We start from the raw sequence: 15,297 nt of genomic DNA on the forward strand, positions 1-15,297 counted from the left end.
AAGTTTGAGATTTTTTGTATTATAAAAAAAAAAAAAGCTTAGGATAAATATGTCACATGGATATAATCGAAGGTTTTTTTGTGGCTTTTCTCTATATTTTTGTAAAACAAGGGCATGGATAAATCATTGACAACGTGTACCTTTCTAACTTTGATTGTAGTAGTTTCAACATGTAATAGAATGCACGTTTTTAGTTTTGTTTGTGGTTTTCTTATCTTCTATATTCAGCCAGAGAGAACTTACTTTGTTTTTGTTTTTTGTTTTTACCATGGTCGAAAGAATGTATCCAAAATGATGCTTCTTAGCATTATTTTCATCTTAAACTTTTGGGTATTTTCTACATCCTCTTATGGAAAATTGTAAAATTAATCGAAAAGTTTCACTTACCTTTTTCTAAATCATTATTCAATCAAGCGATATCACACGTCAATTGTTGATGCATTAAATCAAGTCTCTTGTTAAAATATTTAAGCCCGGTAGGGAGTTGAACAAACATTTTCACAATGAGTCGCATTTTTGTGATTTTGACGAAGGAAGAAATTGCGGCGCGTAAAATTGAATTTGAGATGCAAGATCCGAATTGTTTCGTCTCTAATCAACCAACCAACAAGTGGAAAAAAGGAAAGGCAAAGAAAAGACATTGGTGAAACTCGAAGGAGAGAAGAAAGTAAATTGCAATTTCATTTTTTTTTTGTTTGAATATGCATCAAATGAAATAATGGGAAGGATAATTAACGTATTTTGGAGCACAAAAGTTTATTTTTGGAAGTAAAATGCTTTTAATTGTTCAGCATTTCCTCACTCAAACGCTCGTTTACGCTCAATTTGGATTGAGTGATTAGGAGGGAATGGAAAGAATTTCGATAGTAACATAGGTGAGAACTCAAAATAAATGAAAGGGTTTGAATACTAATGAATCAGAAAAGGAAAGGAAATGAAGTGAATTTGATAATTTCATAATGGATTTAAAAAGATAAGAGAATAAAAAAGAGTTTACTTATATCTTGGGAAAATTTCAAATAAAGGATTTAAGTGCGTTCATTTTTTTTAAAATGAAAGTCTAAAGTGAACCTTGTTTCAAATAAAGATCCGATCATCATTTTCTCGAATAAGGGTGCGAAATGGTTATATCAATATCAAAAAATGATTTGACTCGCCGGTTGGTTAATGGCGTTTTCGTCATTTCATTTTTTTTTTAAATTTCCTTGTTCTATATTTTAAAAATTTTAAAAATTAAAAGTTGAAAAAAAAACACAAGCCGGAGGGCTGCCCACTTAGCCTGTGTTTTTTTTTTAATTTAATTTAAGTAAAAATTAAGTTAAAATTATATTTTCATGAAAATACCCTTGATCGGTCGAAATATTTAGTCGGACAGCCAACCGGCGAGGTCAAGCCCTTATTTAAAAATTGAAAATCAACTGCTAACTAAACTCATCTTATATAGTTTACTCATTAAAGTTGATACCGTAGCATTAAAAAAAAAAAATCACTTAGCCCCAAACGAAGAACGTTTCCCCTTCCCTCTCCCTCTCTCTCTTCCGTCGAGCTTACTGCCAGAGACTGGGAGTCTCTGAAATCAGTCCGAGCTGACAACCGCCGCGAAAGGAGCCGACTGAGGTCGGCTCGCCGTCTCGCCTTCCAGACTTTTTGCGACAGGCAAGTTCAGGTAAGTTCGTTCCCTTTCAAATCCCCGTTTCCTTCGAGCTACGACGCTACTACTCTGCGCCTGCAATTTCTCTCCCCTCCTCCTCCTCCTCTCCGACTTCTCTTCTGGGTAGAATAGACTTGGATGCCTCGCTCGATTATTTAGACATGGAATGGGACTCGATGGGTCGGATACCCTTCCGTGCGCGGTGGAATTAGAGTCTCTTGCGTCTTCTTGAAGTTGCGATTGAGAAGAGCGGTGCAAGGAGAAGGGTTGGGTGAAACTTTGAAATGTTCTTGCGAACCTGGAAGGAGAGAGCGATGGGAATCTGGAAGATGTTTGCGCGAATTGATCTTGGGCTTCTTTGCTCTTCATGGACGCTTTGAGAGTACTTAACGCCTTAGCGCAAAAGCTTTAGGCATGATCACTGAAGTGAAGCCTCCAAAATGGTGTCTTTTTTTGTGAACATCAGGCAAGCACATCCGAATTCTTTCATTCAGATTTTTGAGATCTTGTATCGTAATCCCTCTCGACAATCAACATTTGGAATTCCACAGGGAATTAAAAAAAAATCACTGTTCACGCGACTGCAGTAGCTTTTGCCCAAAAAATAGTAGCTATGCGTGGCTAAAGCTTTCCTGGTACGGTCATTTGACAGCTAATAGGCGAGTCTCCCACCTATGATGATAACGCTTGAAGCTGGACCTTGTACTTTGTTTCTGCCTTTAATAAGTCCTTTCTCCTTTTGTATTTGGCGAGGAGATCTAGCTTCTAGTGGGCACCATTGTCCTACATGAGTTGAACTTACTACAGCTACATTTTGGATCATGATCCTGAGAAGCTAGAGAAAAGGAAATTAGTTCAGCTGTATAAGAAGCCATTACTGATAGTTGATACAGGGCAAGATAATTGTCCTGGCAAATGTGGATGTTGCTTGATGGCTAGTGAGCTATTTTCTCCTCCAACATTTAGCTACCATATCCACCAATGGCAAAAAAAATCTCTTTTCTAGGAAACTTCATCTTAACCTTTGTCAAAGTTGATAAAATTCTTCCTAGTTCGGGAAAATTGCCCCCAAAGTCTTAAAATTTATGTATAGGACACGATTGAATCCTAAACATTTTAATCGATCCAATTAAGTCTTAAACCTTCACTACAAATAGAGAATGATTTGGATCTAGCGGATGTTGTGTTGAAACTAGAACCTCACCAATTTATGTTAGCCTCAAGGGCTATGCCCGCCGCATTGTGGGTGGAGCTAGGGGTGGTAATTTCTTACACGACATGATAACATGACTTGTCCATGACACGACTTAGCGAGTTCGGGTTGAGGCTAGTTGTAGACAGGTGTTAACCTGTGAGACATGATTAATTTTTGTGTTGGGGATTCATGTCCAACCCGCCAGACAAGAAGTTGACTTGTATAACCCATTTGAATTAATGGGTTAGTGCCAGTGCAACCTATATTTGACCCTTAAGAACGTATTTTTTAATTTGATTTGATGATATTTTGTTGATGGGTATTACAATTTGTGAATGGATTTTATGAAAAATCGAGGATTTTGTGTTGAGTTAGTGTGGGTGGGTTGCTTTGGTATCAACGGGTTAATTTCGCGTCATGGCAGATCATACAATCGTGTCTACCTGTCAACTAGCTATTTAATTGCGTTACATGGGTGGTGTTGTGTCAACTCGTTAACTGAATCGGGATCATGTTGACATGATTAACTACTCATATTGTGTAGGGTTGACATGTTTATTAGTGAAACCTTATGTGACACGACATGGATACAACCCGCGAACACAAATTGCCACCCCTAGGTGGAGCCTTGCTAGGTACACGTGGGCGGGGCAGTTTGCGTGTATTGGTGGTGATTAGTTGAGCCGCAAGGTTCAAATAACTTGTGTTATAAGTAAAATGCATTGAATCCTAAAAGTTTCATTTGGTGCAATCATAGCCATTATTAAAAAGTGTAATCAAGTCATGGATAAAATCAAAAAGTTCAAATGAAGGCTGCTACGTAGACAAGTTTTGATACTTTTCATTTGAAAGGACTTACTTTATTTTTTTTTTTATTTTTTTTTGAGAAAGATTTATCAATTGGTTACGAATATAGAAAACTTTAGGACTTGATTTCATCCCATGCACAAAGTTGGAACTTCCGGTCCATGTTTCTCTCCTAGTAAGCGAAAGTTTCTTTTGTTGGTAGTGTTTGGAGCATTACAATAAAAGAAGTTGTGGTTTCCACAATTCACTTTTACTGGTTTGATATCAATGTTATATGCCAACCTTGATGGACTTTTGGCCCTTGTGCAGACTATGTCTTTTATTTGTAGGGTATATGTACTTGAACTGTGCAGTAAGTGGCCACGTTTCCAAAGTTCATTGATTGCAATGTCTGCACATGCAGGTCTTTGCTTGATGATGGCAGCTACTGCAATATCACCCCATATTCCGGCCAACATTAAATCGGCATCTTTGAAATATCCGTGGTCAGGAGTTGCGGTTGTTGGCCTTGCAGGATGCTTTCACACAGCTGCCTATGCATTTAGCCAGAAGCTTTGTTCCCAGTTCTCCTTCTTCCATGTAACCCGGCCTTCATTGGTGAATGATTTCAAGTAATTATATGGCAGTGTGTATTAGCACAAGCAAATGGATAGTGCCTCTTTTAGATAAGTCGATGAGTCTTTAATATGGCGACATCTGACCACGTATGAGCAAATGATGTTGCATGATTGTGCTGTCACGCCATAATTATTTTCGTGACTAGGAAATTGTTAACCATACTGTTGTTGCACATCAGGACCTTATCTTAGACAATCTGTCACTTAGAACCAAGTATCTTATGCATCAGGACCTTGCTGTGGGCTGTTTTCAGCACAACCCTATGTGCACAGGAGAAGTCTGGAGAGTGGTGGAGCTCTGAATTTCCAGCAGACCTTGTAAAAAAATTGAATGTCTGAGAATCATCTTGTTGACTGCATTTTTGTTGAACTTTGTATTTCCAGTTTTTACCATCAATGGCAAAACAAACATTTTTTTTCCTTTTCATTCTATTTTTAGCATGATATTATCTTTGGTGAAGACGGAACAGCATGATCGCATGATATGATTTGGTTGCAAATGGTTCAGTAATGTTTTTCATAGAGGACTGGATATAGTCTTCAAAGAGATTCAATTTGCTCTCCAGTTGGGGAAGCTTGTATGCATCTTTCTTCTCCCTTGAGAGGAGTTTGCCTGTGTTATGTTTTTATCTTCTTGGATGCCCACATCTAGTATTTTGAGTTTAAGATTAGTAAGAGTGAAGCATATCGTGTTGACGAATTCCTATATTGTCAATATTGTATGGCTTATGAAAAGAGAGAGAAGTCGGTGACCCATATATTCCTATACCAATTAGGTTTTAACTTCAATCAATGATGTGTCAGATATTGATAAAGTGATGGCTGGGAATCTGCTTCTAAGTAATAGTTTTGAAGGTGACTTTGCATTGCATGTAGTAGCATTCTTAGAAAAATGCGCCATTGCTTCCCCCAGCTGTTGTGGTCATAAGCAAAGTAAAATCATGTCGTAATACTGTTCAAGTCTCGATGTTGAATGCTCTAAGTTTCAGTTAAACCATGCAGAAACATGACCTGGCCCATTCGGAGTAGTGCAGATGGCAGAGGATTGGATTTGGATCCTTCCACAGATGGCACGAATGGCACAACACGATTGATAAGGGCAATGCAAGACTTTCAAAATAAACTTGGTGCCAAAGTCCAAGAGATCAGGAAAAATTTCCCAATGAAGGTGCTCTTTTTCTTGGTGGGCTTTTACTGTGCAACAGCCTTTGCAACTGTCATCGGGCAAACAGGGGACTGGGACATTCTATCTGCTGCCTTAGCTGTGGTGGTTGTCGAGGGAATTGGAGCTCTTATGTACAGGGCTTCTGTTCCTGTATTCAGCCGTGTTAGAAGCCTTATTTCCATGTTCAATTACTGGAAAGCCGGGCTTTCCCTTGGTCTCTTCTTGGACTCGTTTAAGTACTGAATAGATGACACCATTGGCTTACACAGCCTTTCACATTACACAGCCTTTCAGGTTGCAGAGATGCAAGGATATCTGCTAGCCGGATGCATGAGGCACCAGAGCATCTTGGAGTCTAATCATTCAGAGCAATGGATCTGTTGGATAACGTTCTTCCAAGTATGCTATTTGACATGAATCAGCTGGCAAAAAGTCGAGAGTTTTAGCTCTATGTTAGAGAATAGAAGAGTATGCAATTTGGCATGAATCGCCTTCTCCGGCGGATTCCATGTGGATTGAGTCTTCTGATGGTGGGTGCCTCCTGAATCTCTCCAAGATGATAAAATTCTCTTTCTCAAGTATCAGAGCATGTAAATAACTACCTCGGCATTATTTTGCTGCTGGGGGCTTCATACGTAAGTAAGGACTTTTATATTGAGATGGTTGGGGTTATCAAAGTTTGTTACTGAATACTGACCACAAGTTTTCTCCCAGCAAATATAGAGGCTGAAAAGAAATGACAATTGTACTGATGAAACATGTCTTCAAGCTTTCAAGTTGGTTGCACTTATAACAGGGCAAGAGAGTTGCCGGCTGCGGTTAAGACATGTACTGTTAAACCATGTAGCTTGCCTAAGTTGCGTATGTCCACTTACATGAGATTTTGTCGACGCGGACGGGAGATAAGAAGGATCTCCGCCGCATATGCATGCCGACTGATCTGAACCCAGTTGAAATTCTGCATATCCGTGGTCCGAGCGACAGACTAAGTTAGGATCATGTGATAGAGTCTTTTCAAAGTGTTGGAAATCCTGCAGGAACCATCCCCGTATGGACTGGATTGGATTTCGTGTCAGTTTTCTTGTAAAATCTATTGTCTATGGTTGTGCCAGCATCTAGTATGCTAATCATGGAGCATTTCGTACTATAGACTTTGTTATTTTGCTTCCTTAAAAAATGGATTGATCAATTCTAGAGCATGTAAGGTTCTAAGAGGACAAAATAATGGTTCCTGAATATTTTGGATTTGTGCAATGTCATTGTTGAACTTCATTTTTGCCTGCAATTAGGTCCTCGAACTTCATATTTATTTTTTCGCGTAGTGCTTCAGTTAAAGAATCAAATAAAATTGCTGATGAGATTGTTAAGTGGATGTTAATTTGGATGTTAATTGACGCACTGGCTTTCTATGTGGTGCTTCAGACTTAGAGCAAAACTTAAATACAACATATTTGTTTATGATTTATTTATGGAAAAAAAAATTAAAAAAGAAAAACCTCGAGACGGTGAGGAGACACTTGGCATAAGTCACATAGATTTGCAATTCGCAAGGGTGGCGGTGGTGTTGCCACCCAGCCGTGGTGGTGCCACCGGTGGTAACACCACCGCCGGGCCGCCAATGAGGGTGGTCGAATCCTCACGGGCCTAACGTGAAGGGGATTGTGGCCTTGCCTACACATGGCGGCAGGGTCTGCGACCCTATCCGAGCATACTTGTCGATCCTTCTCTCTCGGCTGGAGTTTTGCATATGTGGGTGATAGTAGGTGGCGGCGACACCTTCCGATGGTCCGACAAGGGGCCGCGGGACCCTCATCGGTGGCTTGGCACTATTGTTACTGCTGCCACCCCCTTGACCCCCAGACGCCAACGTCCCCTCTCTCCGTTCCATCTCTCTCTGTCTTTCTTATTTGCACGTTTGGTCTTTTCATTTTCTCTTCTTCCGGTCCACCTTAGCAATAATTTGAAGGGATAGATAGGATTGATGGGATGCCGAAATGGGACGCCATCTCATGTTTATCCAACGACGGAAGGACTAATATTAATAAATAGGTTTATATAACGACAAAATTTGAAATCAATATATATGTGATTATTTCAAACTAGTTTTTTACCATAAAAAATTCCAAATTAGCATAATTTTGACAAATTTATTCAAAATTATTTTTTTTACCACAAGTGATATGTTTACCCCAAATTAATTTTTTGAACATCAAACACCTTAAATTTGTATAATTATGACAAATTGACCCTCCATGTTTTTGTTTAAATGGGTTAATACCACGATATACCCCAAACCGATACACTCATGATAAACATAGTATAAAAATCTCAAACTAATATACCCCGTTAATTGTTACATGTCATCTAATTTAATAATTTGATAGTAAAATTTAATGAAAGTTAACGGATGGTAAATTTGTTATAAATGTACTAGTTTGAAATTTTTTGTGGTAAAAAAATAATTTGTGGTAAATTTTTCACAGGTATACTAGTTTGGGATTTTTTAGGGCAAATAAATAGTTTCGATAAATTTGTCACGTGGATACCAATTTGAGGTTTTTTGTGGTTAAAAAAATAATTTGAGGTAAATTTATCGCGGATATATCAATTTGGAGTTTTTCATTGCATTAATCCTAATAAATAATATGAAGTTCAAATACTCGATTATATGGACCCGAGTAAAATCTTTAAACTACTTCATCCGAACTCTGGAACGTTAAATTCGGGGATATTTTCTAGAATAAATGGAAGAAAAATATTTTCTCTCAACTTAAGTGGTAATGGTTGGGAAGGTAGACTCTACGATATCTTCGAATGGTTATCGCCGGGTAGGATCATATGGTAGCATTCCGCGCCTGGGATAAATCATCGAAGCTTCGGCTCTTACGTCTTCGACATGTATTTTGCACAAATACGATATCTTGAATCGAGTTATTGGCAACGTACTCCTGATTTCAAGACACGACTTAGAAAATTCTCAGGGTCGAGAGAATGACATCATCTTTTGTAACGTTCCCAATGAAAAGATACGAATCGCCGCCGTTCAGAAGACTAGCTCAGCAAAAGACCAAAATGGACCAAAATCCGGATAATGAAGAGAGGATCTGCTTTTACCCATTTTCATTTATGGATGGATAGATGGATAGCGATGCTGACTCCATTTCGCACAAACAAAAGAGGAGATAAAATAATTATTTATTAGTGCGTGTCTATTGTTTAATTAATCACGGTATAAACGGACATTCCTCCCCTAATCCCACCGATAATCATATTTTAATTACCCTAATAAAGTATTTTATTAACACCATTTAATTTTTTATTTTTTTAATTTTGATTTTTTTTTTCATGTCTTCGGCCACTTTAAAACTTCACTGCCTTCGTCGGCTGCATGGCGACTCCTCAAAATCGATAATCGTCGCTCTCCTCCTGCTTCTCCTCTCCTTCTGACATCGCCAGCGCGTGCCTCCTTCCGTTCTTCTTCTTCTTCTTCTTCCTCGCTCACGGCTTCGCTCTCCGTCTGACGCTGAGGTACGGTGCTCTCTCTCTTGCCGTCTTTTCCTTCGTGTTACGAGCTGCTGCTTCCTCGGCGTTTCGCTGCTTAGTCGGAATTTCGCGCTGGTGGTGAGGATGGCTGGACAAAATTGAAGGCTCGTTTACCCATTCTGTGTTGAAAAGTGAGGAGAAGAGTGCAGAGTCGTTAGATCGCTGCTGATTGATTAACACAAGTGCGAAGTCTGGCGCAAAATTCTTGCTCTGTTTGCTTTCGGGTTAAGAGAGAGTAGCTTTCGCGTCCATGCACATGGAATTGGTTGCTTCAGATTGCAGCTGCTGGGCGAAATTGAGACACTGGAAGAGGTTATTGTCCCATAAATAGAGTCCTGTGAAATTGGGACACTGGAATGGTGGAGTGACAGAAGTGACTCGAGGAACTGAGATTGTTGATTTACTGTTAAAACAATTTAAGGTCTTCGCAGTAGTCAACTGAGCGTGCTTTTTAGCTATATAATGGCGATTTCTCTTCTCTTCTTTTTGGTTGGAATCCATGGGTTTAGTTAATGAAACTATATTAGAAGACCATATTCTTTATTGGGCTGAACAGGGCCTTATCTATAGAGTACGTCAGAGGGGCTTATATCATTTTCCCCTTCATTCTGTAAAGTTGTGTAGAATTGTGAAGAGGAGATGCACAAAAATGCCAAATTTGCGGCTCATGCCTATTTAGTTTGTACCCATACGACTTTCTGTCGCCGAGTAGGTGATTGTATCTTCAATTTCGGCATTTCAGATATGTCAACTATAGCACGAAGAGGAGTTCATTACTTGCATAAGCTAAATGCTGCAAATGTTCCCGCTGATTTGATTGAGAAAGGCCAAAATCGCGTGATAGATGCTTCCCTTACGCTGATTCGTGAGAGGGCGAAGCTAAAGGTATATGTTCTACATTGCTCATTTCTAACTTTTAGCTCTTGAAAGATGCTTTTTATAGGTTACTGGTAGCGTCAATGGTGATAGTGCTTGTTAATGTTTTCATTTGTTCGTGAGGTGACTTTGATAATGAGACCTGCTGGGATGGAAAGTGTCAAATTTGAGTTTTCTAGGGTGCAAGAAAACATTACATTCTAAACTTAAAAATAATTTTTCTGTAGGGAGAGCTTGTGCGAGCTTTAGGAGGTGCAAAAGCTTCATCATCTCTACTGGGAGTTCCTTTGGGGCATAACTCGTCGTTTCTTCAGGGACCTGCATTTGCACCCCCGCGTATAAGGGAAGCCATTTGGTGTGGTAGCACGAACTCGGCAACAGAAGAAGGTTATCATTGTTGTTTCATTGGATATGGGCTATTGGTTTCGCTTGTTTGTACAAAATAAAATAACTTAACAATTTTTGTAATTGGTGCTTATGAAATTCATGGAAGTTCTTCCTATAATTGAAACAGCCACAAACACACACTGCCTTATATTGATCCTCGCATCAGTATAGGGGCATCTGATGCCCAAAATGACGAAAAAAATGCTGGACTGTAGCAAAGAACATTTCTTCCATTCATAATGTGGAATAACACTTATCTCAGTTATTATTAGCAGCTAGTGATCTCTAGTCCTATAAAAACAAGAAAATAATCGTAATCTGATTGTGCACTTGTATCATCTAATGATAGAAAAAAACTTTTGTCAAACTTAATCTAATACATGATAACGTTTAGGTGTAAACACCTTACACTGTCACTGAGACTGTTCTGCTATTTCAGGGAAAGAACTGAAAGATCCAAGGGTGTTAACTGATGTTGGCGACGCACCGGTTCAAGAAATTCGGGATTGTGGAGTAGATGATGATAGATTGATGAATGTCATCAGTGAGTCAGTCAAATTAGTGATGGAAGAGGTAAGCAATTTTGTCTCCATTGAAGTTATCTGGATTCTTCTCTGTAGGAACCTTTTTATTCACTCTGTTGCACTTGCATTATGCAGTTTCTCCTGTGGACACTTGCTTTCTGTAAGTTTGATGTGCCTTTTCACTTGACTTAGAAAAATAGCATTTTGGGGCTGCCAAGCTCGTGCTGTTCTGTGTGAGCAGAGATCTATAGCTTCTGATTGTTCCTCTTGCAGTGTTAGCTCTTGCCAACTTGTGATGCTGGCAAGCAACATGAAAGAATCATACTATGAGTGATTGATCATATAACCTTTGATGAAATTGCGATAGCTAAAGAAATTAGATTTTGAAATCCACCTTCAAGCTTTGTTTCCATTTTCCTTGAGTTCACATACCACGAGACTTGGATTAATTGCCTCTTGTGTCAAATTTCACTCAAGTGCGGATTTGATTTTCTGAAACTGTTATTTTTCTTGATGGAAGCAATTTTATTTTGCACTCTCCAGCGATAGCCAATTTTCATAAAATTTCACTTCTAAATTGCAATCATAATGTTTTTCTGTAAGCTCATCCAGAGTTTATGAACTTGTGTATTGTAAACTTAAAATCCCCTACTTTTGCACCACAAGATGGCTGTTAGGATGGCATCTGTACTATAGAGCAAATTGAGATTCATGGAGGATCCTTGACCTTCCAATTGGTCCAGGTTACCGTAGAATTTTGGTGGTGTGTCTAATTTTCCTCAACTAAGTCTACATTTTGTTAGTCATCTTTCGTTTCTTTGCAGATTATAGCCCTTAACTAGATTATTATTCTAGTTAGTCATCTTTCACTTCTTTGTAGAAGATTGTTTTAGCAGTCTTGAGGTCATTACCAATGCGCGATGAACTTCAAGATAGCATTTTCTGACCTACACGGGCAATCCTCTGAAATGGGCTAGTTGGTTATAACGACTATGCTTTCACAATTGGATCGATGATGCTCTTTGACTTGCTGGAATAATATCATGAAGTACTTGGTTTCTAGTTTATTTTGCATAATTGTGGATGCCTATGTCTTGGGTAATGAGTTCTTTAGCGTGTATGCTAGGAGAGTTTGGAATTTGCTTATTTGTCTGTTTGATGGATGTCCTTTCTCCTTTGTCGGTGGAACACGCTCACTGAGGTGAAACTTCGGCTGTATTATTTTCCCTTTTCAACATAATCTTGGCCACACTGAAAAATTCAATTGGCTTGGCAATTTATGTTTTTATCATGAGATAGCACTTTAGGTAGTTATGATGACATTACTGATCTGATTTCTTCTGCTCCTGATATTTTAGGATCCACTAAGGCCGTTAGTTTTAGGTGGTGACCACTCAATATCATATCCGGTTGTCCGAGCAGTTTCTGAGAAGCTTGGGGGACCTGTGGATATCCTACATTTGGATGCCCATCCTGATATTTACCATGCTTTCGAAGGAAATAAATACTCTCACGCGTCTTCTTTTGCCCGAATTATGGAGGGTGGCCATGCACGACGTCTTTTGCAGGTATTGCTTTTGCAATGCATACTATCCTCCGTATTAAAGTTGTCTAATGTCCAGCTCGTGCGCAATGGATAAAACCTGGAGGTAGCTAGTATCATGTACTACAAATATGGAATAAATTACAGTTGCCTGTGGAGTCATGGCATACATTTCTATAAAATTTATCATTTGTTTTCCAGGGGATTGGGTATTTTACTTCCATAGTTGCATCCAAGCAATTTGAGGAACTGCATCTGTATATAGTTTTTCCATGTAGTTTATTTTGTCTTCCTGGGGTTGAAATCAGTTTATTTTTTGGCTTCGATAAAGAGAGTTTGGTAATGCCATTCTCATTGGACATTGGTTGTACCTACCTCTTATATTTGTACTTTCATTTCATCCACTTTATATGGTAAAGGGGCATGGCTGAGAATTGTTATTGAACATTTTGGGCTTATTTGTTGACATGCGTGCAACCTATAATATGCAGATTCATTTGCTGAGAGAACATAAATTCGGTTATTGATAGAAGTAAATTAATTGTGCTCCCTTATTGCATTTAATTGGCTGGGAGAATGCTATGTATGGTCATAGTCATGGGACATTGTGATTTATGCTGAAAGGATGTTCATCTATTGTGGCCTTCAAATGTTCCTTTTGATTTTCTGCTGAATGCACAAGTTTGCTGCTGATTAATAACATAATTATATGCCTATAAGATGATTGTTATCTTTAGTTTCATTTTAGTAGCAAATAGTTTACTGATATTTTTACAGGACATATATGCTCATGCACTTCTTCATTTATAATGGCAAGACATCCTATAATTTATTTGTTTGTCAACTTTGATTCCACTTGATCTACTTGAGTGAATCAGGTTTCACTATACATGTTCTTGGAGTGTTTATGATTTAAGTGCTTATTTCTCGAGTTTTAGTTGCTTTAAGTTATTCCATGATGTCAACTGTTGACAATAATGCATTTTTTATGCTGACAATCAGGTTGGCATCAGGTCAATAACAAGTGAAGGGCGTGAGCAAGGGAAAAGATTCGGTGTTGAGCAGTTTGAAATGAGAACATTCTTAAGAGACCGCAACTTTCTGGAAAACCTGGTCTATATCTGTCTCTCTCTCTTGTCTTCATCTAGCTCATGCATGTTATTTTCCTACTATTGGTTTATAGATTTATCAAACCCAAATTGCAATCCCTGCTTTGGAATATTCCATTGGAACAGTTTGGGAAAGTCTGTGGCAAGTGATTTTTTGTTGAAAACTGAAGTCTCTTCAGAGGTTCATCCTCTTATCTTCTGCATTGTGAAACTATGTGGGGCAGAGGAGCGTGTTTCCATTAACCACCCTCTGGATGCATTTACTATGGCCGATGGGTGAAGATAACTTTTCTAGCTGTCAGTATTCCTCTCTGCAACTGAAATATGAAAATATGTTGCTATACAGGAACTCTAGATTGTTGATTGGTTAGTTTAGAATATAGTTTCAGTCTCAATTTTCTTGATCTAGACAGAGTTATGTCTTCTAAGCAAGGTGCATGACTGTGCTCATATGACCTTCACAATCATATAATCTCTAAATTTATGTACTAACTCAAATGATTAACAGTGGAGTATTTTAATGAGTGGCGGTCCCTGAACTTGCACATGTTTTGGATTGGTGAATGACGCATCTCTTTTTCCTTTTCCTTTTTTTTTTGTCTGACAGAAACTTGGAGAAGGTGTCAAGGGTGTATACGTATCTATAGATGTGGACTGCCTTGATCCTGCCTTCGCTCCTGGTGTGTCCCATATTGAGCCTGGAGGTCTCTCCTTCCGGGATGTGATGAACATACTCCACAATCTCCAAGCAGATGTAGTTGCTGCCGATGTGGTTGAGTTCAACCCTCAGCGCGACACTGTTGATGGGATGACGGCAATGGTCGCTGCGAAGCTAGTAAGAGAATTGACTGCAAAAATATCAAGATGAGTACTTTCTCCTTGTCTTGTAGTCGAACATCTGATTGTGGTACAAGAGGAAAGCTTCTAAATATATTGCTCCAAAGAATATTACTATTTACTATTTCTTTTTTTCCCAATGTTACTGGCAAATGATTATATGCATTGCCATCAGTGATGAGAACATTCAGCTACCCATTATACTCGTTTCTCCATGTCACTGGGGCAACATATCGATGGAATTCTACTCGGAGATAACATTTGGGATGCCAACTGCTATTAGGGATATGTCGCTTAATTTTCGTGTTGATTTTTGTGCAGCCCTATCTTTTTTTTTTTTGTTTTCACTTGAAGATGAAATAGACAAGAACCACATTTTTATCATTGTATTCAATCGTGTAGCTGTTCTTTTATTGTGTAGCTGTCTTTGTCTGGTAGACTTGGGTAATTTACCATGTATCTTGACATCTACTTTGCTCAGAGATCAAATCGGGCAAGCATCGCTCTAGAATTTGTTGAATAGATTGAAGTCACATTACCATTTCTTTTGCCGAGAATGCTCATTCTATCAATTTAAGCAATTATCAGTGACAAGAAATCAAGTCAGTTGTGGCAACTGTTCATGTGCTTTCTTTGTGTGTGTCCTTGCTGTTGATGTTCATAAATTTGTTTTGTTCTTTTACATTTCTAAACACTCGAATGTTATGGATACCTCCATCTCTTAAGCATTCTCTAATTTAATTCCCCTTGAAACCAAACAGAGGTTTTGATAAAATCACCAGAGTTAACATGGCAGATAAGAAGAAAAAGCTATCCAAATGGCCATAATTCAAATTCGGAGAACCCGACCATGTCCTCCGTATCTTGTGGTTATTTTCGCAATTGTTAAGAGAAAGTTCCCTGCACAGCACCCGTTCGCTGATGACGCCATGGAGAGCCCGATCCCGATGCTTGAACACATACCGAGTCTGTGATACAGAGAACTCCATTTGGGCGGCGTACACGAAGGTTTGAAATGCGCAAGCGACAACTTTTACTCCTTT

General features: G+C 38.8%; 2 protein-coding genes across 4 annotated transcripts; both read left to right on the forward strand.

Annotated features, from left to right (window-relative positions):
- Positions 1-1,509: 1,509 nt before the first annotated feature.
- LOC115756392 (ycf20-like protein) lies at positions 1,510-6,125 on the forward strand. 2 transcript variants are annotated; one of them, XM_030696137.2, is made up of 3 exons: positions 1,510-1,666; positions 4,057-4,264; positions 5,273-6,125. In XM_030696137.2, the coding sequence occupies exons 2-3, from the start codon at positions 4,068-4,070 to the stop codon at positions 5,676-5,678; spliced, it is 603 nt and encodes a 200-aa protein (XP_030551997.2). In that variant the 5' UTR covers positions 1,510-1,666; positions 4,057-4,067; the 3' UTR covers positions 5,679-6,125. The 2 variants fall into 2 exon arrangements, with proteins under 2 accessions (XP_030551997.2, XP_030551998.2); XM_030696138.2 differs by lacking the exon at positions 1,510-1,666 and having other exon boundaries at positions 4,061-4,232.
- Positions 6,126-8,806: 2,681 nt separating this feature from the next.
- Positions 8,807-14,527, forward strand: LOC115756385 (arginase 1, mitochondrial). Of its 2 annotated transcripts, none has more exons than XM_030696130.2 (7): positions 8,807-8,963; positions 9,721-9,863; positions 10,082-10,241; positions 10,681-10,814; positions 12,124-12,333; positions 13,311-13,421; positions 14,025-14,527. In XM_030696130.2, the coding sequence occupies exons 2-7, from the start codon at positions 9,723-9,725 to the stop codon at positions 14,283-14,285; spliced, it is 1,017 nt and encodes a 338-aa protein (XP_030551990.2). In that variant the 5' UTR covers positions 8,807-8,963; positions 9,721-9,722; the 3' UTR covers positions 14,286-14,527. The 2 variants fall into 2 exon arrangements, with proteins under 2 accessions (XP_030551990.2, XP_048132503.1); XM_048276546.1 differs by having other exon boundaries at positions 8,820-8,963; positions 9,713-9,863.
- Positions 14,528-15,297: the final 770 nt, after the last annotated feature.

The sequence above is a fragment of the Rhodamnia argentea genome, chromosome 3, assembly GCF_020921035.1.
Source record: "Rhodamnia argentea isolate NSW1041297 chromosome 3, ASM2092103v1, whole genome shotgun sequence".
NCBI lineage: Eukaryota > Viridiplantae > Streptophyta > Magnoliopsida > Myrtales > Myrtaceae > Rhodamnia > Rhodamnia argentea.